Source organism: Polypterus senegalus, chromosome 4 (genome assembly GCF_016835505.1).
Source record: "Polypterus senegalus isolate Bchr_013 chromosome 4, ASM1683550v1, whole genome shotgun sequence".
In the NCBI taxonomy this organism is placed as follows: Eukaryota; Metazoa; Chordata; class Cladistia; order Polypteriformes; family Polypteridae; genus Polypterus; species Polypterus senegalus.
This window is the reverse complement of record NC_053157.1, coordinates 234,889,958-234,917,122: the sequence shown is the minus strand read 5'-3', so window position 1 is coordinate 234,917,122 and position 27,165 is coordinate 234,889,958. Positions and strand designations below refer to the sequence as shown.

Below are 27,165 nucleotides of genomic sequence, written 5' to 3'. Positions count from 1 at the left end.
CATAAGTGTTGACAAATGTCTCATTGGTGACAAGGGAAGGCTGTCATAGATATAGTACATCAAATCCAGGCCTGATTCAGTATCAGGTTCGGCAGTGTGTGTGAAGAAATCTCTAGGTACATCTGGAACTTGATAGTTTACACTGGTAGAGGGACCAAGTGGGATGGCAAGTACACCCAATACAGAATCACTATATCATCTGTGCTGCCACTCATGGACCCTTAGCTTGACCAAGTTTACTGTATGACAATGGACACTTTCTAGATCTCACCTGAACTGACTGAGATTTTATTTGACAGGAATACTTAAAGCATACGGCACAGTACAACCGAACTGTCATGACACGCCTCGTGACTCCGGCCGCATGAATGCACCAAGCTGCAGAATGGCTTTTCTGTGTGGCAAAAAGGAAAAATGATTGCAATCAAGTGGAAGGGCACAAAGCACGTATGCCTCCTAAGTGCTGTTCACAAAGCAGCAACTGTCAATGCTTGTGTCTTGGCAAATGTGGAGGTCAGTAAGCCTGGTGCCGTGGTAGGCCACAATTTACACAAGGGACACGTTGATTGAGCACATCGGGTACTGAAATTCTACCAGATCATGTGCAAGCTGCAGAAAAATATTACAAAAAATATTTCAGAATCTGTTCAAACAGAGCTTGTGTGCATTGGTGCATCAGTCCAAGCACGTATAACAAATCTGCATTGTTACAGCAGTAGACACTAGACAGACCTCTCTCTAATGTGATTATGATGATGGCATATAATAACATTTTTTTGTTCTTGTAAAAAAATTCAAAATTTTTGCCTCATTATACTGGGATTAAACATGATCCCAGCAATCACCAACACAAACAGAGACAAAATCATTGACCATAAAAATATAATGCACACATTTAGAGACTACTATAAATCCTTATATTCTACTGAGTTTAAAAAAGACAGGACACAATCTAACACATTTCTGGATGCATTACAGATACCACAAATAGATACTCTTAGTGTAGAGGAATTGGAAAAACCATTAGCAGTTTCAGAATTACTAGATGATTTTCAGAATGGGAAAGCAGCAGGCCCTGATGGCTACCCTGCTGAATTTTATAAGAAATTCTACACTCAGCTAGCTCCCCTTTTATTGGCAACATTCACAGAAGCTAGAGACAATAAAATTCTACCTCAAATTTTTCTCCAAGCATTAATCACCATCTTTCCTAAACAAAATAAGGACTTATTACAATGTGCATCATACAGACCAATTTCACTTCTGAATAATGATGTTACGATACTCTCCAAAGTCCTAGCTAGAAGGATGGAGAAAGTGCTGCCTTCGGTAATATCACAAGATCAAACTGGATTTATTAAAGGCCGACACTTAGCTTCCAATCTTCAACACCTGTTTAATGTAATATATTCATCCGCAAAGTAAAACACCCTAGAGATATTATTATCCTTGAATGCAGAAAAAGCATTTGATATGATTGAATGGAACTACCTTTTCATTACATTGGAGAAATTTGGGTTTGGCCCAATCATTTGTGCATGGATCAAACTACTGTATACCAATCCAGAAGTTTCAGTTTGTTTTAACAACATTAATTCATACTACTTTAAACTAGAACATGGTACCAGACAAGGATGCCCCTTTGTCACCACTGCTTTTAGCAATTCCCTTTGAGCCACTGGCTGTTCACTGTCAAAATGCTTATGAGATAAAGGGGATTATCAGAGAAGGACTTGAACAGAAAATTTCTCTCTATGCAGATGATATGGTATTGTATATAAACTGCTCAAAAAAATTAAAGGAACACTTTGAAAACACATCAGATCTCAATGGGAAAAAGAAATCCTCCTGGATATCTATACTGATATAGACTGGGTAATGTGTTAGGAACGAAAGGATGCCACATCGTTTGATGGAAATGAAAATGATCAACCTACAGAGCCCTGAATTCAAAGACGCCCTAAAAATCAGAGTGAAAAAATTATGTGGCAGGCTAGTCCATTTTGCCAATATTTAATTGCAGCAACTCCAAATTGTACGCAGCACTTTGTATGGCCCCTGTGTTCTTGTATACATGCCTGACAACATCGGTGCATGCTTCTAATGAGATGACAGATGGTGTTGTGGGGGATCTCCTCCCAGATCTGGACCAGGGCATCACTGAGCTCCTGGACAGTCTGAGGTGCAACCTGGTGGCATTGGATGGACCAAAACATAATGTCCCAGAGGTGTTCTATTGGATTTAGGTCAGGAAAGTGTGGTGGCCAGTCAATGGTATCAATTCCTTCATCCTCCAGGAACTGCCTGCATACTCTCACCACATGAGACCAGGAATTGTCGTGCACCAGGAGCCACTGTACCAGCATAGGGTCTGACAATGGGTCCAAGGATTTCATCCTGATACCTAATGGCAGCCAAGGTGCCTTTGTCAAGCCTGTAGCGGTCTGTGTGACCCTCCATGGATATGCCTCCCCAGACAATCATTAACCCACCACCAAACTGCTCATGCTGAATGATGTTACAGGCAGCATAATATTCTCCATGGCTTCTCCAGACCCTTTCACTTCTGTCACGTGCTCAGGGTGAACCTGCTCTCATCTGTAAAAAACACCAGTGGTGCATCTGCCAATTCTGGTATTCTATGGCGAATGCCAATCGAGCTGCATGCTGCTGGGCAGTGAGCTCAGGGCCCATTAGAGGACATGGGGCCCTTGGGTCACCCTCATGAAGTCTTTCTGGTTGTTTGGTCAGAGACATTCACACCAGTGGCCTGCTGGAGGTCATTTTGTAGGGCTCTGGCAGTGCTCATCCTGTTCCTCCTTGCCCAAAGGAGCAGATACTGGTCCTGCTGATGGGTTATGGACCTTCTATGGCCCTCTCCAGCTCTCCTAGAATAACTGCTTGTCTCCTAGAAACTGCTCCATGCCCTTAAGACTGTGCAGGGAGACACAGCAAACCTTCTGGCAATGACACGTATTGATGTGCCATCCTGAAGAAGTTGGACTACCTGTGCAACCTCTGTAGGGTCCAGGTATCGCCTCATGCTACCAGTAGTGACACTGACTGTAGCCAAATGCAAAACTAGTGAAGAAACAGTCAGAAAAGATGAGGAGGGAAAAATGTCAGCGGCCTCCACCTGTTAAACCATTCCTGTTTTGGGGGTCATCTCATTGTTGCCCCTCTAGTGCATCTGTTGTTAATTTCATTAACACCACAGCAGCTGAAACTGATTAACAACCCCCTCTGCTACTTAAATGACCAGATTAATATCCCATAAGTTTCATTGACTTTATGCTATACTCTGATTAAAAAGTGTTCCTTTCATTCTTTTGAGCAGTATATCAGACACACAAAATACTGTGCCTGCACGCCAAACAGCGCTAACAGAATTTCAAAAGATTTCTCGTTTCAGAATTAATTTGACTAAAAGTGTGCTCTTTCCAGTGAATTCTCAAGCACACAATATTAGGTTGGACACCTTCCATTTTATAATTGCAGATCAGTTTAAATATCTAGGGGTAAACATCACAAGTAAACAAAAAGCTCTCTATCAACAAAATTTCACCATCTGTATGGAAAAATTTAAGCAAGACTTGCATAGATGGTCAACCCTTCATCTCGCTTTAGCTGGAAGAATTAACATTGTTAAGATGAATATCCTTCCTAAGATTCTCTTTTTATTTCAAAACATTCCAATATACATCAATAAATCATTTTTTAAGAAATTAGATTCAACCATAACCTTATTTATTTGGAACTCAAAACATCCACGTATCTAAAGGGTGACCCTACAAAGACCTAAGACAGAAGGTGGCATGGCACTACCTAACTTTCAGTTTTATTACTGGGCAGCAAACATACAAACTATAAAAACATGGACACAAATAGATGAACATATACAGGCTTGGTCCGCATTAGAAATAAAATCCTGCAGTACTTCTTTATATTTCTTGCTTTGTGCCCCAATAAATGCAAGTTATCGCCAATAAACTAACACCCCAATTGTGCTTCATTCACTCAGAATATGGAACCAATGTAGGAAGTATTTTAAGATAGAGAAGCTTTTTTTGGTGGCACCTCTGCACAAGAACCACCTTTTTCAACCCTCACAAACATTTACAGTTTTTAATGTCAGGAAAACACTTGGGATTAAATCACTTTGAGATCTGTACATAGACAACATCTTTGCATCCTATGAACAATTACACACCATATTTAATTTTCCAGGAACACATTTCTTTCATTGCCTGCCCAATTTTCCTCACCTCCCACCTCCCTCTATGCTAGAAAAAATATTGCTCAGTGTCAAAGACTCAGACAGCAGTTCTGCAATATATAAAAATATTTTACAGTGCCTCCCTTTCAAAGATCCAAGAGGACACTGGGAAAAGGATCTCTCACTCAACATCTCAGAAAAGGAGTGGAAGGTAGCAATGCAGACAATCCACTCGAGCTCCATACAAAGCATACAATTATTCAACTCAAAGTACATATCGAGCACATCTGTCTCATTTAAAATTGTACAAAATGTTCCCAGGGCAAGATCCAACCTGCGAACATTGCAATCAAGTTCCAGCCTCGCTGGGTCACATGTTTTGGACCTGCACCAAATGAACATCATTCTGGACAAAACAAAATGAAATGCCTTTCAGACAGCCTTAGTGTCACAATCCCTGCTAATCCATTAACAGCTGTATTTGGTGGGCTCATAGAGGGGCTTAAGGTGGAGAAGAACACACAAACTGTAATTGCCTTTACTACACTATTTGCACGTAGACTTGCCTTGCTAAACAGAAAGAATCCAAACTCTCCTCTTTTAAGTCAGTGGGTAACTGATGTTATATACCATTTGAAATTGGAAAAGATCAAATTCTCACTTAGAGGATCTGTGCAGAACTTTTTCAAAACCTGGCAGGATCTGATCAATAACATTTTAGAATAAGCTTTTAAAGCACGGAAGAAGCAGATTCTCTCCCCATTTCTTTTTCTTCTCCATTTATCTTTATTCACTTATTAATTCATCTGTTTACTTACTTTTACTAGCTTTAAGTTTTATTTTGCTTGCCATGCTCTCTTTCTCAGGGGTGAGGGTTGATTTATTTTCAATTCTATTTTTGTACAATTGATCTATTTGTATGGGATGTTGTATGATTTCAATAAAATCAGTAACATTACTTAAAAAAGGGCACATTTTCTTTAATCATGTACTTCAACTATTAAATGTACATTATAAATATTTGGCTTGCAGACTCAGTAATTTCATAGCGACATGTTAATACAAATAGCTTTTCTTGCCTATTTCTTTTGCAAACTTTCCTTGTAGTGCAGATCTGAGCAGTTTGCCAGAAATCTCAACTTCATAACAGTCCTTTTCAATGAATGTGTTGTAAAAGGCGCTATATAGCGCCCGACCCGGCACAGACTCACGCAGAGGCACGTGTAAAACAAATAGGGTTTTTATTTCTTTTCTTCAGCCGTGGGGCATGCCTTCCCCGTGTCCCACAGGCCCAACACAGTCCGAATAAAAAGCACAAAAGACAAACTCCAAACAACCCTTTCTGCCGCCACCACTCCTCCCAGGCAACCTCGTCCTCTTCCTCCCGATTCTGGCCAAGAATGAAGGGAGGTTGGCCCGCTTTATAGCCCACCCGGAAATGCTCCAGGTGCCTGACCAGCTGGTCTTAATTGCACCTCCAGGTGGGGCTGGTAAATCGTCCCTTGTGGCGGCTGGCTCTCCACAGCACCCCCTAGCGGCCACCCCATCTCCCAACCGGGCTGTGGTGGACTCCATGACCCATGGAGCCACGGGGGAGACTGAGGAAGGACCCACGGCCAGGGAGACTGCCCCCAGGTGCCCTGGGGAAGGTATTGCACTGTCCATGGGACCCGGCTGTCCGTCACAGTGTTAATTTGCAAGACATCCGATTCCCAAGTGTTTGGTGACCCAGCTGATTCCTCACGTCTGTCTTAATGTGACACACCATGCTGAATGCCCTTTCTACGTCTCAATTAGAATTTGGAAGCACCAAAAGTAGCTTCATTGAATCTCAACTGCCCTGTGGTCACAGATTTTACTTTGGACAGCTTCCCCCAGAAGCCATCAGCTGACAAATATCTATAGTTTGGGACCAGTCCTTCAAGGTTAGCTGAGACATAATCTAGGACTTCTAAGTGGAGCTGTTCTCGGGCATCTTCCTTGACCACATTTAGAAATCTCTCTGCCAAAGTAAAAATCTGTTAAGGATTTATCTCATCTTGGTCTCTGCACTGACCACTGACAGATTTCTCTAATATTCTTTGAAAGCTGTGGCATCTTTAAAAAACTGCTTAGACTTGTAAGAGGGCAACCCTTGTGCTTTCTCACTTAGCAGCTGCCCTTCTGTCAGGTACCCAATAAAAAGATTTTCATCTGGAAAGTGAATTTGAGGGTTGTTCACATCTATCTCCAGAAAGTTCTGTTCTCTCAATATCTTTGGCTCAGTAAATTTGCTTTCTACAGTGGTGTGAAAAACTATTTGCCCCCTTCCTGATTTCTTATTCTTTTGCATGTTTGTCACACAAAATGTTTCTGATCATCAAACACATTTAACCATTAGTCAAATATAACACAAGTAAACACAAAATGCAGTTTTTAAATGATGGTTTTTATTATTTAGGGAGAAAAAAAAATCCAAACCTACATGGCCTTGTGTGAAAAAGTAATTGCCCCCTGAACCTAATAACTGGTTGGGCCACCCTTAGCAGCAATAACTGCACTGCAGCATTTGCGATAACTTGCAATGAGTCTTTTACAGCGCTCTGGAGGAATTTTGGCCCACTCATCTTTGCAGAATTGTTGTAATTCAGCTTTATTTGAGGGTTTTCTAGCATGAACCGCCTTTTTAAGGTCATGCCATAGCATCTCAATTGGATTGAGGTCAGGACTTTGACTAGGCCACTCCAAAGTCTTCATTTTGTTTTTCTTCAGCCATTCAGAGGTGGATTTGCTGGTGTGTTTGGGGTCATTGTCCTGTTGCAGCACCCAAGATCGCTTCAGCTTGAGTTGACGAACAGATGGCCGGACATTCTCCTTCAGGATTTTTGGTAGACAGTAGAATTCATGGTTCCATCTATCACAGCAAGCCTTCCAGGTCCTGAAGCAGCAAAACAACCCCAGACCATCACACTACCACCACCATATTTTACTGTTGGTATGATGTTCTTTTTCTGAAATGCTGTGTTCCTTTTACGCCAGATGTAACGGGACATTTGCCTTCCAAAAAGTTCAACTTTTGTCTCATCAGTCCACAAGGTATTTTCCCAAAAGTCTTGGCAATCATTGAGATGTTTCTTAGCAAAATTGAGACGAGCCCTAATGTTCTTTTTGCTTAACAGTCGTTTGCGTCTTGGAAATCTGCCATGCAGGCCGTTTTTGCAGGCCAGTCTCTTTCTTGTGGTGGAGTCGTGAACACTGACCTTAATTGAGGCAAGTGAGGCCTGCAGTTCTTTAGACGTTGTCCTGGGGTCTTTTGTGACCTCTCGGATGAGTCGTCTCTGCGCTCTTGGGGTAATTTTGGTCGGCCAGCCACTCCTGGGAAGTTTCACCACTGTTCCATGTTTTTACCATTTGTGGATAATGGCTCTCACTGTGGTTCACTGGAGTCCCAAAGCTTTAGAAATGGCTTTATAACCTTCACCAGACTGATAGATCTCAGTTACTTCTGTTCTCATTTGTTCCTGAATTTCTTTGGATCTTGGCATGATGTCTAGCTTTTGAGGTGCTTTTGGTCTACTTCTCTGTGTCAGGCAGCTCCTATTGAAGTGATTTCTTGATTGAAACAGGTGTGGAAGTAATCAGGCCTGGGGGTGACAACGGAAATTGAACTCAGGTGTGATACACCACAGTTAGGTGATTTTTGAACAAGGGGGCAATTACTTTTTCACACAGGGCCATGTAGGTTTGGATTTGTTTTCACCCTAAATAATAAAAAACATCATTTAAAAACTGCATTTTGTGTTGACTTGTGTTATATTTGACTAATGGTTAAATGTGTTTGATGATCAGAAACATTTTGTGTGACAAACATGCAAAAGAATAAGAAATCTGGAAGGGGGCAAATAGTTTTTCACACACTGTAGCTCCTTGGCATTAACCCACTAAGTTAAATAATGTTAGCGATGATAATGAACAAATGACACCTGTTAAACTCACCTCAAAGTGTCTTTTATAATCATTTCAACACCCCATGAGCAATGCTGAAATTACTGTTGCAAACAGCACAACGTACAACGCTGTCATTACTTATTACTTATTTACACCTTTGTATAATCCAATGAGAAATGCATTTTAAATCTTTTTTTTTTTGGCAGTCTGCCATGGTGATACTGTACAATATACTACACTAATCGATCAGACAGAGAGACACAGACATAGGTCGACTGTAAAGCCCTCCCACAGAGAAGAATGTTAGGCCTACTTAGCAGAAAAATGGAGACCAATCAGGAAGCGCTCTCTATTTATTACTCTCTCGTTACGTGACTCAGTCACTTGCTCTCCTTCTTCAGAGATTCTAGATTAGCTGTGGGATCGCAGCTCTCTGTCTCGCACACACTTTCACTCTGAAAAACACATTTGTCGGATATTGCATGTAATTTGCTATCAACAGGGAACCTCTATCAATATGCAGGAGACTCCCAGAACTTCTGGGAAAGGTGGGATTTCCGCATTAAGGATTCTACATTTCATATAATGGTGTTCTGCTGATTGAGGATTCACAATAAAGCAAGACCAACAACAGAGGGTTCTGAAACACTCCTCAGACAAACAGTCTTAACTATTTTTATTACTTACTATTACTTACCTCCTGCTCGCTTGCCAACCCCTACCAATGCACTACTTATAGTTGTGAAGAGGGGGACTGAATGCCCCTCAAGGAGACGCGGCCACTCCTCCAAAACCCCTCTTAATTGGTGATACAATAGGAAACAAATTCCTTTTTTTTTTACCTCCTCTTTGCTCGATCAGCTGCTGGCTTCCTGCTGCTCCCGTGCCGCGTGATCTGCCTTTTGTGTGGCACTTTGATTGTTTTAAAGTCACTGTCTTGTCTCTCTTTTATCCCAGACATCTTCAATCACTATTCAATCTCTTTTTGCTGTTCCTTTTGTCACACACGTGCGAGTAGGAGGCAGCTGAAGGGCTTAAGTAATGATAATACCTCATCCGACCAGGACACGGGGGGGGGGACTTTTGCACTGACTCAGTTCTCAGTTCCCTGCAGACCTTTCCCAAGAAATCCTGCTAGGTTCCGGTACTTCAGAAGACATCACTTCCGGGTCTGGGACCTTGGCTGATTTCACTTCCGGTCCAGATGATGTCACTCCCATGCCCCGCCCCTTCAATGGTGTCACTTCCAGTCCAGATGATGTCACTTCCATGTCCTTCCCCTTCAATGATGTCACTTCCTATATGGGCCTTTAAAGCTGCCATCTTACCACCAAGGAATCAGTTCTGTTTTGGACTCAGTATTGTGAGCATTTCTGTCAATCCTAAAACCTTTTGCAGCCAGGGATATTATACGGGTGGCTGCCCCAAACCTTTTTATGATGTCTGGTCTGTGTTGTTATCACACTTTATTTCACCGAGTAATATTTTCCATTTGTTTGCGCTAATGTGATCTTTACTCTCATTTTCTTGAGACTTTGGAATTTTCCTACTTCCATTATCTCTAACCTGCTCTGCTTGTGTATCATGGGAATTGCTTCCAAAGGTTGTAAGTATGACGTGACTTGCCCGTGTCATGGGACGTGAAAGTGTCTCTCTGTCTTTCCGTCTCTCTTCAAAAGATCACGTCTTGTTGTGAGCTTTTTTTTTTATAATGGAGATTATTATTTATAAAGGACACCATTGTCCGATTTAAAGAGCACTTGTGTTCGGATTCGGATGTAAAATGGATGGATGGATAAACTAAAAATAAGTTCTAGTGTGCCAATCACCTCAGTACATCAATTCATAGCCTGAAGAGTGTTATACAATATTGTGAAACAAATGCAAATCCAGAATCCCAGCAGAGCACCTAAAGTCTATACCAAAGGATTTTATGTGAAATCGCTCTCTGTTCTCACTTGAAGGTCAATGGAGACAATTAAAGACCAAATTGACTTTCTAACTACAGGAAATGTCAAGATTTGCGCCTGCAATGATCACAAAACTGTAAAGTTTATGCTTTACAACTTTAGAGCCTCTTACAGCGGTCTTCTTACACATTTGGCACATGAACTCTCTAATTGATGCTCACACACACGCTACTCCAGTTCTGTCTCATTTGAACTGGTTCCCAATTGAACAATAAACACACTTTCAAGTCTTAATGTTGTCTTTTAAAGGTGTGCATTGTTGTTCACTCACCGCTATAGAAGAATGAATTATTTGGTAGCAAGCACACCTCTCCACTCTGCTGATGCCCTTTGTCCGTAACAACCTAAAGATGTACGACTCTCACTGCCCATGCCTTTAATTATTTTGCAAAACTCTACAACTACGAGTGCAGTTCAATAACTATCCACACTTTTGTGATCATTTTGTTTGGTTGGCTGCACCGCTTTCTCCATACACGTAGTAGGGTGTGTCTGTGGTCACAGTGGCAAAGTCTGAACCTTGGCCAGCTGGCTTCTCTTGTTGTTTTCTAGGAGTAAACATGGCCGCTACATTCTCCATTTGCACCAAAGCAGAGCAGTGGTCCTCTGTTCATGGGATGAAGGCGTACCAGTGGCTTTTTACTACGGAGGTCCTTCAACATGAAGCAGCCAGCTGTGATTTAAAAACTATAGACAAACTTGTATTGCTGGTCCTTACCTCTGGGGTGGGTGGGCACCAAACCTGAGCCTGTTGTGGAGCCATTGGTAGAAATCTGTCTGTGTCAGGTACCTGGAGTGAAAGTCGACAGCCAGGAATAAGAAAGACATAATGATAATCACAGTGAACAAGGTGATGGAGATCTTCTTCACCTTCACCTTGCAACAGATCCAGAGTCTCATCTTTCTGTAGGACACAAAGAAAGAAAGAAAGGTTTGATCCAGGATCTTATTGTGCACAAAACACCACTACAAGATTTCAAATTGGAGGAGAGTGTACAAGTGAATCTCTTTAAACCATGATATGCCAGGTTTACAAATAACATGAAGTGCATCCTTAATGTTTATTTAACAAAACAGACTGCATGCTGGTTTATAGGAGGATGTTCACATATGCACATTCAGGGTTTTGGTACAAGGGCATATTAACAATCGCTTTCTTTACCTTCGTTACCTTCCTTTCCTTCCTTAGCAATTATGCGTCTTGCTTGCCATGGTCTTAGTGAATTATATACATAGACTAGCAGACCTGGCGCGCTTTGCTGCACGTTTAACCGGTTAGGTTTGGCAGCGGATCGTGGTTTTTCCAATCTAGACATCCTGTCTTTTTCAGATTCTTTTAACTGCCTGGTTTCGGCAGCCAATCGTCCTTTTCCCAATCTAGAAATCCTGTCTTCTTTAGATTCGTTTAACCGCCTGATTTGGGAAGCGAATCGTTTTGTTTTTTTTCTAACTTGGAAGTCGTTTCTTGTTGAGATTCGTTTAATCGCCTGGTTTTGGCAGCCAAGCGCTTTTTTTCCCAACCTAGAAGACCTCTCTTGAGATCCGTTTAATGGCCTCGTTGATTGCATGTCTTCCAAGGTAGTTTCAATACCTGCACAGAGTCTTCTCCCCTTTTATGAGTGACTGTGTGAGTACCGCGTGTACTAAACAGTAAATTAGTAAAGGAGAAAGGAATAAACACTAAGGAAAAAGAACGCAAGACCGCGTCAGCTCGGAGCGAAATGAAGTGAATGAAATGACGTGAATGGGAAGGGAGTTGATCACGTGACTCCCCACCCCACTTAACTCTCAATCCCTCCACAAACACACAAACACAGTCTCTCAGATCCCAACTCTCCTTTATATATATAGATAAATCACTGCACTGACCGAAATTACGTCCACAAACACATGTATCTGGGCTCCGACTGACGCGTACGAACGCTCTTGGCTGTTTGTTTACAATCGCACAAGCGGATACACGTGACCGCATTCAGGTCGTAACGCAAGATGTTGGTCGTAAATCAAAACAAAAATTTTGGTCGTAAATCAAGTTGTTCGCATGTCAGGGCGGTCATATGTCAAGGATCGACTGTATACTCATGGATAAGTCGGGCCTTGATTTTACCATATAATTTTTGGTATTTTATATATATATATATATATATATATATATATGTTGGTCATATAAGTCAAATGCAGAAAACTCCAGCTATTGGTCTAAGAGCTTATAATATGTTAACAGCCAGCTGAGAGAACACACTTTTTTTTGTTCTATGTATTGTGCCTACGTGACCACACAGTAACACCCAAACTATTCCGAAGCGACATTTGCACTGTTTTGTGTTGTTTGTATCTCACACCCTCATACAGCTTTATCATAAGAGCATCCCTTATCTACGATCAGAAGAAAATATGAAGCTGGTTTTAAATTAAACATCATTGAATTGCAAAAAGAAGTTGGTAACTGCACTGCTACAACCAAATTTTCGATGTGTCTGAGAAATTGGTGCGAGACTGGAGGAGGCAAAAAATGTATAAAGCAAAAAAAAAAATTAAGTGTCGCATTTTTGAACAGGCATATAAGACGGGGTCTGATTTTATGATCGATTTTTTGGGTTTCAAGACCCGACTTATACATGAGTATATACGGTAACTTTTTAAAATGTTTGAAGGTGAAGCTGTTGTTACAATTAGAGTTTGCGTATGTAGAAGGTCATTAACTCTTTCAGGGCTAATGTCGACTTTTGTCAAAATTCAGCAGTAGAGGACAGTAATTGGCTGTGAACAGAACAAAACTCATCCTTATGTTTTAGTTCAACTCTCTTTGCTAGAAGGAAAGTTACATAGCTTTGTTGGTTTAACCTTGATTCCCTACACATGCATGAGTAGCAAAGAATAACCTCTAAAATGGCACCGACATCTGGCTAGAGACCAAAGCGAATGTGCAAAGCAAAATACTCGACCTTTTTTCGTAATTTTGTTGAATTAGACTCTGACTTGTCTGACTCTGAGTTTGATGCAAGTGATCTGGGGATCAAAAACAAAAGTGAGGTACCAGTATTATCTGAGCGGCCCCCAGGTGATCGTGGTGCTGTACACTTTTGCGTAGCTGATGCGCCTACAGCAGTTTTTTGCCTGAAAGGACCACCACTTATGATGACAAGAAGTACAAACCAGATTGTGTCACACTGAGACTGTCACCGCCACCCACCTGCTGTGCGAAGACAGCCAAGCAGCTGGGCCACCGTGCATTCCTGCTGACCACTGAGGTGGCCCCAATGCAGCCACTGCCACCAGAGATGCCAAACATGTGCCAACAGCACCCACAGCACATAGCAACAGATGTTTTATATTGACTTAAGTGTGAAATCATTTCTCTGTGTGCTTTTCAGAAAAAATATTCAGCCCTCAAAGAGTTAATACATACACTACTTAGTGAAAAGCTCTGAATTTATTTCTAAGTCTAATTTATTTCTGTTTTATGACCTTCTACATTTGTTCATAATGAAGCGTGCCTCAGCTACACAAGCTAATTTAATTATCTCTCCCTAACAGGGATTTTAGGGAAATCTAAAGGTGGGATGACACAGGGCCTGCAGATTAGGATCACAGAGCTATGGGTATAGGAAAATGTATTCTTGAAATTGGTAATCTCTATGTATTAGAAAAGTATTATAAGCCCATGAGAAAAGTAAATACTATATTTTGCTAAGTATTAAGATGTAAGACTTAGGAGTAAAACGACTTATGCCTACATATTTTTTATTATTCTGTATGAGCTGGAAACAACCAACAGTTCTTCAAGCCAATGGTTAGATTTGTACAAGAGCTGGAAAAGGATGGGCCCCTCGCTTAGAGAGAGAATGTGAACTCTTTGGCTGTAAATAATAGTAGCAAATGCCGAGCTAGTACGGAATACAGACAGACATGATGGACAGAGAGGAGTTTAACACCCCTTCAGCTGAGAATTAATGGTGGAATTAATTAGGGGCAGAACTAGAACAGGAGAATGTTAGGAGTCAGATGAAGATGAATAATGACTTGTGTGATAAGGACTGTAATAAATGCAGAGCTCCCATGGCTGCCCGCTCATTGCATCTGTAGTAAGTCTGTATGCGTGCCATACAATACATCTTGATTCTGCTGCCTGTCCCGAGACTCCGAGTGCCTTAATTGGGGCTAAGGCTGCCAGTTTCTGCGAGGTGTGGATAGTGAGTATGGAGCTCTGATCAGGGACTTTCAATGCTGTCCTCTGGAGTCACACAAGCATTTTACAAAGTTCAGTCGAATTCCCTGGAGCACAGTTCTGCCCCAGTAAGTGAGATGTGGATAGAATGAAGAGTATTTATTCTTGCCTGACACCAGCTGTAGAGCACCAAGTCAAACGAGGGTGATCTCCACTTGCTTATCCAAGGTTCAAAAGCTCTTTGTCATCCCGTTAAGATAAATTTTGAAAGCAGATGGATGAAACTTCCAACCAGAGTTGTGTTCGATAGGACTTTATCGCCCTAACCTTTTGATGTTAGCTAGCGGGCTGGCGCGGCACATGATGATGTCATCAGGCTGAGTCAGCCCCGGCTTGCGTTGGAGTGTATTATTACAGCAGTTCACAACACGGCCAGCTTTGAACTGAGTGCTCGACTACGGTCATTATTAACTTGAGAAACAGCGATCACAATCGAAACGAAGAAGGAAATTGTGCAGAAATGAGAGTGGCGTTCGTGACCGATCTCGCTAATATGTACAGCATGTCGAAATCCACCATCTCAACAATTTTACAAAGAAAAGATTTGCATAAGGAGGCTCCTTCTAAACAATAACCACCTTCCGTTTCATTCTCCTCCTCCTCCTCCTCCCTTCCTGCAGCCCAAAGATGTCAAATTAAATGGTGAGTACAGTATGAAATTGTTGTTTCTGGTAGGCTAGGCACTTTTTATAACTTTTTGGTTAGTACATTAGAACAATTATTAGTGTTTTGGTAAATAATGCACATTATACAACCCTTTTTTATTATGAAAAGGTTAAGTAAGTGTTGCTGTGGGAGGTTCGGAGCGCATTCTGGGTATTTACATTATTTCTTATGGGAAAAATAGTCTTGACTTACAACCAACTTGAGTTACAAGCGCTCGTGGGCAGCTGCGAGAAAGCTGGGTGTTAGGCCGACACCCAGGCGTTTGAGTTGTGGTTGCTCCCGCTGAGTGACCAGGTAGCGGGAGTGCCTAGAGGAAAGCGACGAGCTGCAGAAGGCCGTGGAAAGGCAGCGGAAGTCGGGAGGCTTGGTGGTGGAGTCCCCAATGTGTGCGTCCTGGCTATTGGGGTATTCAAGTCTCGGGGACTGGGATGAGTGCCAGACCGAAGCCAGGGATCGGGAGGTCTCCAGTCTCGCGTGTGTTGTAGGAGGGCAGCTGCAGAGAGCGTCTTGCCTGCTGCTTGGCCCAAACGGGATAAGCAGGTGAGACGCTACCAGAAAAGCACCGGATTTGTTATTGTTTTAAAGACTGCTTCCTAAAGAAGATTTTAACCTCTCGTTTTAAAGGATTGTTTTTTTCTATTTATTGTTATATTAACCTCCACGTGTTCTTTTAATGGATTATTTATTTATTGAAGAACTGCACTTCATTAACACTGTGTTTTTTTTGTTGACTGTTTTTAATAAAAGCACTGTTTTCACTTTTAACCATCCCCTTGTTCAGATGCTCAATTATTGCCTTCACTGACTAGCTCACTCGGTTACATTATCGACGGTGTTGGGTTCAAGGGTTCCCAAACAGCCATGGGAGCGTGGAGCCAGAACCCACATCGTCACACCAGGGTTTTCACAAGGTAAGCAATACCATCCCAAGTCAAGAGGGGTGCTCTTGAGAATCTATGCTCTTCTCCTTTTTCATCTGTAGTACTGAAAGCTGTCAGTCAGAAGACACCTGAACTCACTTCCTCTCCAGCTCAGGAAGTCCCGCCCTTTCCAGAACTCCTCTATATAAAGCCTTCCTCTGGATGTTTGCATTCATTTTCAGGTCTGTGTCTGAGGGAAAAGAAGCTCCTGTTTAGAAGCAACTTAAACTGAAGTCTTTTGACCCACGGCAGATGCTAGCATTTTTGCTTTTCCTACTTTCTTCCTTTTCTTTTTAGTCAGTTCAACAGGGTTTACCAGGTGGAATGTAGATCGACTGGTAAATCAACAGCTTTGACTTATCAGTTCAACTTCGATTTCTATTCACCACAAGTGACCAGTGCAAGATCTGCAAAACTGCTGATAGCATTCAAATAGCATTCAGATTGCATGTTCTCCCCGTGTTTGCATGGGTTTCCTCCCACAGTCCAAAGACATGCAGGTTAGGTGCATTGACAATTCTAAATTGTCCCTAGTGTGTGTGTGTGCGCGCACCTAGCGGTGGGCTGGCGCCTTGCCTGGGGTTTGTTTCCTGCCTTGTGCCCTGGGTTGGCTGGGATTGGCTCCAGCTGACCCCCATGACCCTGTAGTTAGGATATAGCAGGTTGGATAATGGATGGATGGATGATAATAATAATAATAATAATAATAATAATAATAATAATAATAATAATAATAAGTTGTATTTATAGAGCACCTTTCACAAACCCAAGGCTGCTTTACATACAGAGTAAAAAAATATTACACAAAAGACAAAAGTTTGTCGAAGAGGAAAGTTTTGAGTTGATATTTAAAGGAGCAGAAAGAGGAGCAAACTTGGTGAGACTGAGGAAGAGAGTTCCAGAGCTGAGGGGCCATAGCACTGCAGGACAGGGTGGAGAGTCTGACGCATGGGACAGTAAGGAGATGACTGCTCGAGGACCTGAGCGAGCAACAAGAAGTGTATGGAGCTGTGTGAGGTAGATGGTGGCAACGTTATGTAGGGCTTTGAAAGTGAGACACAGAATCTTGAATTTAATCCTCGATGGAACCGGTAACCAGTGAAGTTGGGAGAGAACAGAGGAGATGTGAGCAGGACAGACTCTGGTTACGGAGTTCTGAACGTGCTGTAGATAGATAGATAGATAGATAGATAGATAGATAGATAGATAGATAGATAGATAGATAGATAGATAGATAGATAGATAGATAGATAGATAGATAGATAGATACTTTATTAATCCCAAGGGGAAATTCACATAGCCTCTCTGTATAGATTTTGTAGGGAGAACGATGATGATGGAATTACGGTAATCAATACAAGACGTTATGAAACAATGAACCAGAATTTGAGCATTATTAAAGGACAGACATGGACAGAGGTGGGTAATATTACGGAGATGATAGAATGAAATTTTGTAAAGAGACCTAATGTGTAGCTCAAAGTTAAGTGATGAATCAAACAAAACACCAAGATTTCTAACAACAGAAGCAGGTTTGACAAGTGGACCATCAACAGAAACAGAGACGTTGGGAGTTTGAACCTCCCAGTAACACTTCAGTTTTATTGGCATTAAGTTTGAGAAAGTGATAGCTTAAGATCGGTGATGCAGTCAGTGAGTGTGCTGGGAGGCGAGTCTACAGTTTAAACTATATATCATCTGCAGTGGAAGTTAAGGCCATGTCAGCAAATAATCTGACCTAAAGGAAGGATATAAAGTAGAAACAGGAATGGCCCAAGGACTGAACCCTGAGGGAAAACCGTATGACACAGGTGAGGTGAAGGGTTTATATCGGCCGAGTGTGACAAACTATGGCCTATTAGAGAGATATGATGTGAGCCATTGAAGGGTTAAGCCAGAGACCCCTACAGCAGAGAGAGTGCTGTACTCCATACTGTGCACCCGTGTCTGCAGAGAGGTGATTGCAATGAAAATCGCCTCAGACTACAGATTATATTTTTTTTCTCCAGCCTTTGGAGTTTTTTTGTTTTTGTTTTTTCTGTCCACCCTGGCCAGCGGACCTTACTTATTCTATGTTAATTAATGTTGACTTATGTTTATTTTTAATTGTGTCTTCTATTTTTCTATTCATTTTGTAAAGCACTTTGAGCTACATTTTTTTTGTATGAATATGTGCTATATAAATAAATGTTGATTGATTGATTGATTGATTGAGCTTTCACAAAATGCAGTAGTGCTGGTTTCTCCTGTACAACAATTCCAGGCCACAATGCCCAATGACTGAACCAACTGTACCCATTGCAGTGATATTTTCATAAGGAAAACGAGAAGTAGAACTAATAATATTGCTTTTTTTTAAACAAGAATGAAAACTGAAATTAAGGCAAACAGAGAAAATAAAACTAAATAAAAATAAAAAAAAATTAGTGGTATGTGAACAAACTAAAATGAGATGAAAATTGAGGAAAAACAAAAAAAAAATCAGTAATAGCATTTTCGTTCAATCCGGTCAGTCGTGCAGAGGAGTTGTTTGTAGGTCTCCCAGAACTTTCAGTTATGTTGCACTGTTGCACTATGCGGTGCTCTTGTACCTTGGGCTTACTATAGTCACTTGGCACAACTTCCATTAAGGACCATTGTTTGTTTGTTGAGCACATTTGGCTCGTCAGGTTGAAGCAGTAAGCACGTGTGGTTGACAATGGCGAGTTTTGCACAGATGTTTGCGGGTAGAAAGCGAGAAAGTAACGTATGGAAATACTTTGATCACAGCACAGATGACAATAAAGGCAAATGTAGTGTGCGAGAAGAAGTAAAGAGTCTCAGAGTTTCACTGCAGGACCAACTAGATCAGTGCTTAGTGGAAATCCAGCACTTCTCTGCACCAGGACTGCACTTCAAACAGGGACATGCAGTATCACCTGTCATCATAAAAAGTAAAAAAAAAAACTAATAATGATAACATAAAATGAATTTGTCCAATGGTCTGTGCTATAAATTTGTTTTCTGTTTGATTCCAATAACTGAGATTATTTTTATAGTCAAATTCACAGAACTGGAATATTTCCTGTTCAAATATGGGGGAAAAACGCAAGGTGCGGCAACGATGAGTCTCACCTTACCCCAGACTGTTCTCTCCCCTCATATTCTGGGTTGATGCCTGTAATTGCTGCATGCCTGTTGCTGTCTCTCTGTATGTCACCAATTTAATGTTTACAGACATGTTTATTGTGCACCCTGACTTTCCACATTCTGGCTAATATCTTTAATGAATGTGTGTGACATATTTAGTCTTGCTGATCGGACATAAAACCGCAGTGAAAAGGCAGAAGGCGAGGCAGACAGTTTTGTGCCTCCCTGAAGGGGGTGCATGTGAGCCCAACAGGTGCTCATTGCTGATGTTCTTCTACGCAGAGGAGCCGATAAGTTAGCGATATCAGAAAGTCAAGAGCCCTGCAGCGGTCCATTTATTTTTATTTTTTCTTCGGACTGACTGCCAAAATGGAAGATTAAGACTTTTAAAACTAAAGAAAAATAAGAGGGACTTTTACAATAAATTGACAAGGAGATTTTCCTGGAGAAGGATAGGTGCATGAACTTCATTTACAAATAACAGTAAGACCATAAACGGTTTTCAGTTTTATAAAAATGGGATCAGACTAAAAAAAAAACAACCCAACATTTAAAAAAATTAATTTTGATCTTAAATGAAATATTCTTTTGTTTTTCCTTGATATCCTTGTGTTGAACAGTCTGTATTAAAACTGATTAAAGCATGAGAATTAAAAGCTTTTAAAAACAACTACATTTTTCAATCAAGGTCAAAATATTTGTATTGAATGTGTTTGAATTGTGGAATTGCAACGGCGAATTTAGAACACATGGAGGGTGCCGAGCAAATGTGCTCTCTCCGCGCTCTATAAATGTAACGTTCTTTCTTAGCCAAATATGTGCCTTACCTATGTGTGTGCGTAAAGAATGTTGATGAGATATGAAACATAACCAGTAGTCAAGGTGCATGCTGGCTGCCAATTGAATAGTCAATAAGCTACTCTTTGGGGTTCATATATTTGTAAATCTGACTCTGAAGAAGTCAGTGCCTCACCAGCCATGAACCTCAGCACATGTCACTGCCCTTCAGTACTGGCAACAGCAATCATCAACATACCATCTGCTGGTCGCAGAGGCGGAGGACCTTGTCTGTGTACCTGCACTACAGGCGAGGAAATCTTTTCACTGTGTGGCTATCTGTGCATATATTTGTAAATCTGACTCTGAAGGAGTCAGTGCCTCACCAGTCATGAACCTCAGCACACGTCACTGCCCTTCAGTACTGGCAACAGCAATCATCAACATACCATCTGCTGGTCGCAGAGGCGGAGGACCTTGTCTGTGTACCTGCACTACAGGCGAGGAAATCTTTTCACTGTGTGGCTATCTGTGCAATGGATGTCACTGCAACATGAACAAATCTCTTGAAATGCATGCTTGTTTAAAGCTTAACAGAAACGTGCTTATACAGGCTGGTTTCTTGGGTTGAAACATTTGATCTTGCTGACTACACTCATTAGGCCACTTAATCATTCTTGATCATTGATAATCAAGCTGTGTTTAACGGCATTATGAACTGTGAGTGTATTTTGTTGACTGAAGCATAACTTGCATTGAAATAAGTGTCGGCCGGAGTTTGTAGTCTTGTAACAGAAAAAAAGAAATAAGGTTGTACTAATATTATGTAAAAAAGCCAGAACTAAATAAAATAAAAACTAAAATTTTAAACTGTTGACTTGTTTAAAATTGTTGACTCCACTGAAAACTAGAACAAAATAAAAATAAAAATTAATTTTATAAAATAAAATAAAAACTAAAACTACAATATCAAAACTGAAATATCACTGTAACCCATGTGGGGTGGCTTTGGAGCTCCCGTAATTTCTCATCAATTCAATTTTATTATCAGGTCAGGTCAGGTAGGGAAGCATGCACTAGTACAGTGTGTTGCTGCACCCACTATAAAATGAAACAACTCGGGATCCCGGTTGGCAACACCCCCTGGCAGACACGCAGTCCAGTCCCACCCTCCGGAAATAAACTTCTATCTGCTATAGCCAGGTGTTTCGTGGGCGACCCCTTGGCCTGGTCCAGCCACTCGAGTCCCCAACAGTAATGAGCCGGATTACGAGCCGGATTACCCTCGTGGAAATGCGCCACATGGCCGTAGTGCCATAACTGATGCTCCCTCACAATGCAGGTCATTTGCCTCATTCGGGACTCCATGAGCAACACAAAGTCAAACCAACGGTACCTAAGGATTTTCCGGAGAGACACCAAAGGAGTCCAGTCTTCGTCTCAGGTCAGTGGATTGTGTCCATGTCTCATATAGCAAGACAGGAAACACCAACACTCTAAAGACTTGGACCTTCGTCCGTTTGCATAGATATTGGGAGCGCCACACACTTCTTTCCAGCGACCTCATGATCCACCCATGGTCTCTCAATCCATTTACTAACGTCATAGGAAAAGTCACCAGAGACATGAATGTCACTGCCAAGGTAAGTAAACCTCTTAATGACGAGGTCGACACTCTCTCCACAGACAAACACACTGCTAATGGATGTGCCCAAGAGGTCATTAAAGGCCTGGCTCTTTGGTTTTTATCAGGTAACTTGCAAGCCCAGACACTCCGACTCCTCTCTCAGTCTCCTGAGCGCCCCGATCAGATCTTCCATTGACTCACAGCATCGTCAGCAAAGTCAACATCCGTGAATCTTTCTTCACCAACAGATGCCCCACAGCTGCTGGACCCCACGACCCTGCCCAACATCCAGTCCATATCAGCATTGAACAGAGTAGGAGCAAAAACAGACAGCTGACAAACTCTGCCTCCACTCTGCACAGCACTCACAGTACCAGTGTACAGGCCGGCCATGATATCCAGCAGCCTCGAGGGGATCCCTCAGGATGTCCCACAGGGCATTAAAAAAATAAATTTTATCATCCCAAGATGGAAATTTGGTTTATTTTCAGATTTGACAGCAACACTACAACTTAACAATTTTGTGAATTGCCCCTTGGGATTAATAAAGTATCTATCTATCTATCTATCTATCTATCTATCTATCTATCTATCTATCTATCTATCTATCTATCTATCTATCTATCTATCTATCTATCTATCTATCTATCTATCTATCTATCTATCTAACATCAAAACACATCATAAAAAACACAGCCTTCAAATATAAACTGTTATGGTAAAACATTTAACACAGCGTTTCTCAACCTTTAAGTATTTGCAAGTTTTCATAACAGTTTTAATCGCGCCCCCCTAACGTTTTTTTGAAAGGAGCCCACTAATACCAATTTGTTCTTTTTTAATTAATGATATATCATAGATGCATATTTTATTATACCTACTTAACTTTTATCGACATTTATCTAACTCTATATTTATTTTTCTAGTATCAGAATGTAGTTGAAGTTAATTTGTTTTGATTTCAATGGATGTATTTTTCATATTTTCGATTCTTGTTTTCTTTTTTTCACACCTTCGCACCCCCCTTTTTGTTACTTCGCGACCCTCTAGGGGGGCCTGCCCCACAGGTTGAGAACCACTGATTTAACATGTTTGACATACCAAAAACCCAACATTTAGACCGGACTGGTGCAAATGGTGACTGCTCATTCTTTAATTCAAGCCAGTGAATGTTTATTAAATTTGAAGATTATTAAGAGCAGTTGGCATGAAGGAGTATACCAGTGACCTGACGGCAACAACTGAAACTGAGAATGTCGTGGATGGGTCCTGTCTGAGACAAGAGACCCTCCACTTTCTTGCTCGTTAAACAGACCTGTCAGGGGCCATAGGACTCCACAGCTCCACTTAACAATTGGATTTTGCTGATTTTTGTTGTGGATGTGAAGATTTCCAAACCAGGCCAATAGAACATAAGACAGAAAGAAGTACAAGATTTGTTAAAGATCGACATAATGGTGGAGTTTATTGTAAAAATGTTCAGCTTCCTCAGACAGTGAGGTCACCAATGTCTCTTTTTGCAGACAGCTTCTGCGTTTTCATTAAAAGTTCATTTCAAGTCTGTGATAACTGTTCTCAATCCCAACTATCTGGTCTTTGATGGTTGTTGCTTGGTGGAAAAATGGCACTTCTTTTTAAACTGATTATTAGTTGTTTAACTTATGTAATGTTCAGTTGAAGGAAGGACTCATCACACCAGTTAACAAAATCATTTGCCACTGAGTCAAGACGATTTGCCATCGCCTTACTGTTCACTTCAACGGATTAAACAAAAAGTCATTAAACTACTCCCATCCACCACAGGTGGCCTCTTGCATAAATTGTCTTCACTGTTTGTCAGTGGTGGACCTTTACTCCATCTGATCTTGATAAATAAGAAAGACATTTAGCTACATGTTCACTCAAGAAGGAAATTTGAACTCATTTTCACAGAAGCGTTTCTGGAAAAAAGGTATATGCGACATATAAGGTGGTCTGTGGCAGCCCAGGTCACCACCACACTCCCTGATTACTTCCAGGAGTATTTTGAATCTGGAACCACTGACAGAGTCCACAAATGAGGAAAAACACAAAACACATAATACGCAAGGGATGGATGCAAAGTGTTCAAGTGTTTTGACAATAAATAAATAAATAAATAAATAAATAAAACAGACAGTGTCCAAAGGTGTACAGCCTCAAAGAGTCCATAAATCATCCAATGAAAATCAAGTATAAGTGGATTTGTTTTGCTTTCTTCCTTGTTTCAATTTTTCTGCTCCATTTGACTAACTTTGTTTTATTTTCTACTCATTACATTTTTTTTTGTACAACATACTGCTGTATGGGGTGGTATGGTGGAGCAGTGGTAGCACTTCTGTCTCGCATTAAGCTTCCCGGGTCCTCCCTGCGTGGCGTTTGCATGTTTTCCCCATATCTGCAATGGATTTCCTCCAGGTGCTCTGGTTTACTCCCACGGTCCAAAGATAAGTGTATTGGCAATTCTTAATAGGCCCTAGTGTGTGCTTAGTGTGGGTGTGTGTGTGTGTGTCCTCCGGTGGGTTGGTGCCCTGCCCGGGTTCCTGCCTTCCACCCTGTGCTGGCTGGGATTGGCTCCAGCAGACCCCTGTGACCCTGTGTTAGGCTGTAGCGGGTTGGAGAATGACTGACTGACATACTGCTATATGTGATTGACCCTTCTACACTACAAGCCCTTTCTCTTAGCCATGTTATAAATTTACTCTTTCAGGCTTAACGTCCAACTGCGCAATAGTGTAGCATTAACTTGGAAGAGTCCATTGTAGTCTGCATTGAATGGGGAGCATCACATTCCCAGCAGTGATATGCGGTGAGGTTCATGGCTGGTGAGGCACTGACTCCTTCAGACTCAGATTTACAAATATATGAATCCAAAAGAGTAGCTTATTGACTATTCAGCTGGCACACTGACTGCTGGTTATGTTTCATATCTCATCAGCATTCTTTACGCACACACAGGTAAGGTACATACTGTATTTGGCTAAGAAAGAACGTTACATTTATAGCAGCGAGAGAGAGCAGAGAGAGCGCATTTGCTCCTCACCCTTCATGTGTTCTAAATTTGCCGTTGCAATTCCACAATTCATACTCATACAATACAAATGAAAGTATACAACAGTGTACAAAAAAAAAAAAAAACGATTTCAATTTTGACCTTGATTGAAATATTTGGTTGTTATTAAAAGCTTTTAATTCTTATGCTTTTAAATACAGACTGTTCAACAGAAGGATAACGAGAAAAACAAAAGAATATTTTATTTAATTTCACAATTTAGTTTTGAAATATTGGATTTTTTTTAGTCTGATCCCTTTTTTTTTTATAACATTTAAAACAGTTTATGGTCTTACCGTTATTTGTAAATGAAGTCCATGCGCCTATTCTTCTCCATGAAACTTTCCGTCACTTTTTTGTAAAAGTCCTCCTTATTTTCCTTTAGTTTTAAAAATCTTAATCTTCCATTTTGACAGTCAGTCCGAACAAAAAATAGAAATAAACGGACCGCTGCAGTGCACTTATTACTTATTGCTATCGCACTTAGAGCCTCTGCGTAGAAGAACAACACAAATGAGCACCTGTTGAGCTCATATGCGCTCCCTTCAGGGCGGCACAGTACTGTCTGCCTCACCTTGTGCCTTTTCACTGCGCTTTTATGTTCAATCAGCAAGAATGAATATATCACACATATTCATTAAAGATATTAGCCAGACTGTGGAGTGTCAGGGTGTATAATAAACGGGTCTACAAACATTATATTGGTGACATACAGAGAGACAGCAACAGGCACACGCCAATTGCACACATCAGCCCTGTGTGTGAGGAGAGAGCAGTCCGAGGAGAGGTGAGGCTCCTCACTGCCACAACTCGGTTTCTCCCCTGTATTTGAACAGGAAATGCTCCAGTTCAGCGATTTTTACTATAAAAAGTTTTTGGAATCATACAAAAAATAAATTTATAGCACAGGCCATCATTATTTTTTTTTTTACTTTTCATGATGCCTCCCCTGACCGCATGTTCCTAGTTCCCAGCAGGATGATGTGCCTCGTCTCGCTTCTTCGCCTTCTGCTACCACTCCTCAGCCTTACGAGTACCAGGTCACAGCAGCTACCCTGAAGATGCTCAGCAGACGTGACCCTCTTCAGTCCCTTAGAGCGTCAGTCATTTGCTTCTCGTCAGGGGCACTGCTCTCACCTGCTTTCTTTCTATCACAAACCAGTGTCTATCCATCCATCCATCCTTCCTTCCTTCCTTCCATCCATCCCTCCATCTGTCTGATTTTTGTCCTCTCCATTTTCTGCCATGCAGGCTCCCTTTTACAGGGCCAGTTGGGTGTAGTTGCAGCACGTGAATGTTTGATCAGCCAATCACACCAGAGAACCTCAGAGAGGCGCCTGCACCCTTACACGTACACTAGTACAGCTAGTGATGGGCGGAGTGAAGCCTCACGAAGCATCAAAGCGTTTCAAGTAATTGTGTCGGAAATCTTATCAAATCTTCGAATTGATAATTTGACACTCACCTCTCTAGTGACACCTCCTGGCCATTTTCATTAACGTTACACAAACTCATGATCCACTTGAATGACGTCTGTTAAAATTCTGTTGCTTTTACTTTTTCGCTGCTACAGACTGGCAACGAAGAGAAGGGTTCATCAGTGGCTTCTAATATCTGATGTCTACATAAACTATATATATATATATATATAAAAAACTAACGACAACAGGCAGAATGTGCTATACGATAGCAAGAGTTAAACAAAATAAGATGCCTCACTCTTTGATCCCGGGCTCATTCAATGAATATTTACTTTTTCACTGTCTGCTTCATTATAATCGCTCCTTTTATTAGTATTATAATTAACCCTCGTCTTTTCATGAGATCATATTTAAAAGCCTTAAATGTTTTCTTTGTTCTGAATTGATTAAAACAAAGTAGACAGAAAATAAAGGTTTATCCCTGTACTTTTCCATGATATAGGTAAGCACATTTGAGAAAGAAAAGGTGAAATCCTTAAACCACAATTGTTATTATTTGATCAAGTATTGAGATATTTGCAGTGGGCTGGCACCCTGCCCGGGGTTTGTTTCCTGCCTTGCGCCCTGTGTTGGCTGGGATTGGCTCCAGCAGACCTGTAGTTGGTATATAGCGGGGTTGGATAATGGATGGATGGATGGATGGATGGTATTGAAATATTTCATTTATAAATACTTTACAATATTTTGTGGAGCACAAAAGTATCAAGTTCACTACGAAGAAAAGACACCATCAGTGGCTCAACTGACTAAGGTGGTTGCTTTTCAAATTCTGAGCGTAGTGCAAGTCCGAGTTTGATCCCAATTAAAGACTCATCAGAATTAATAATGATAAAAAAAAAACAATCAGGAGTGAAATCTTTATAACCAATTTGAACTAAATAATTTTCAGAGATACTGTAGAAGGATCGCATAAGAGATCTTTTCAGGAATCATCCCCACTTAGAATTGCCATCAAAAGGTGATGACTAATTGCTTAAGACAGCTCACGTATTTACATTAATCAATGATCTATTCATTGCCATTTGACGTCCATGAACCCCTCCATTGAATAAGGTGATAACAAAGCCACTGTGGTAGATCAGGTTGAGTTTGCTCTGCTGCACCAAACATTCAAAGGCGTCAATCCGGAGCACATCAGAGAGGCTGAGAGACAC

At 41.1% G+C, this 27,165-nt stretch overlaps 1 protein-coding gene across 1 annotated transcript in view; it reads right to left on the bottom strand.

The window, feature by feature from the left end:
• The window catches only part of LOC120528180 (galactose-3-O-sulfotransferase 2-like), a 45,152-nt gene that overhangs the window by 12,106 nt on the left and 5,881 nt on the right, over positions 1–27,165 (bottom strand). The window contains exon 2 of the mRNA XM_039752267.1: positions 10,832–11,017. Within this exon, the coding sequence (XP_039608201.1) occupies positions 10,832–11,013 (182 nt within the window). The 5' untranslated portion in view covers positions 11,014–11,017. The remainder of the gene's footprint in view (positions 1–10,831; positions 11,018–27,165) is intronic.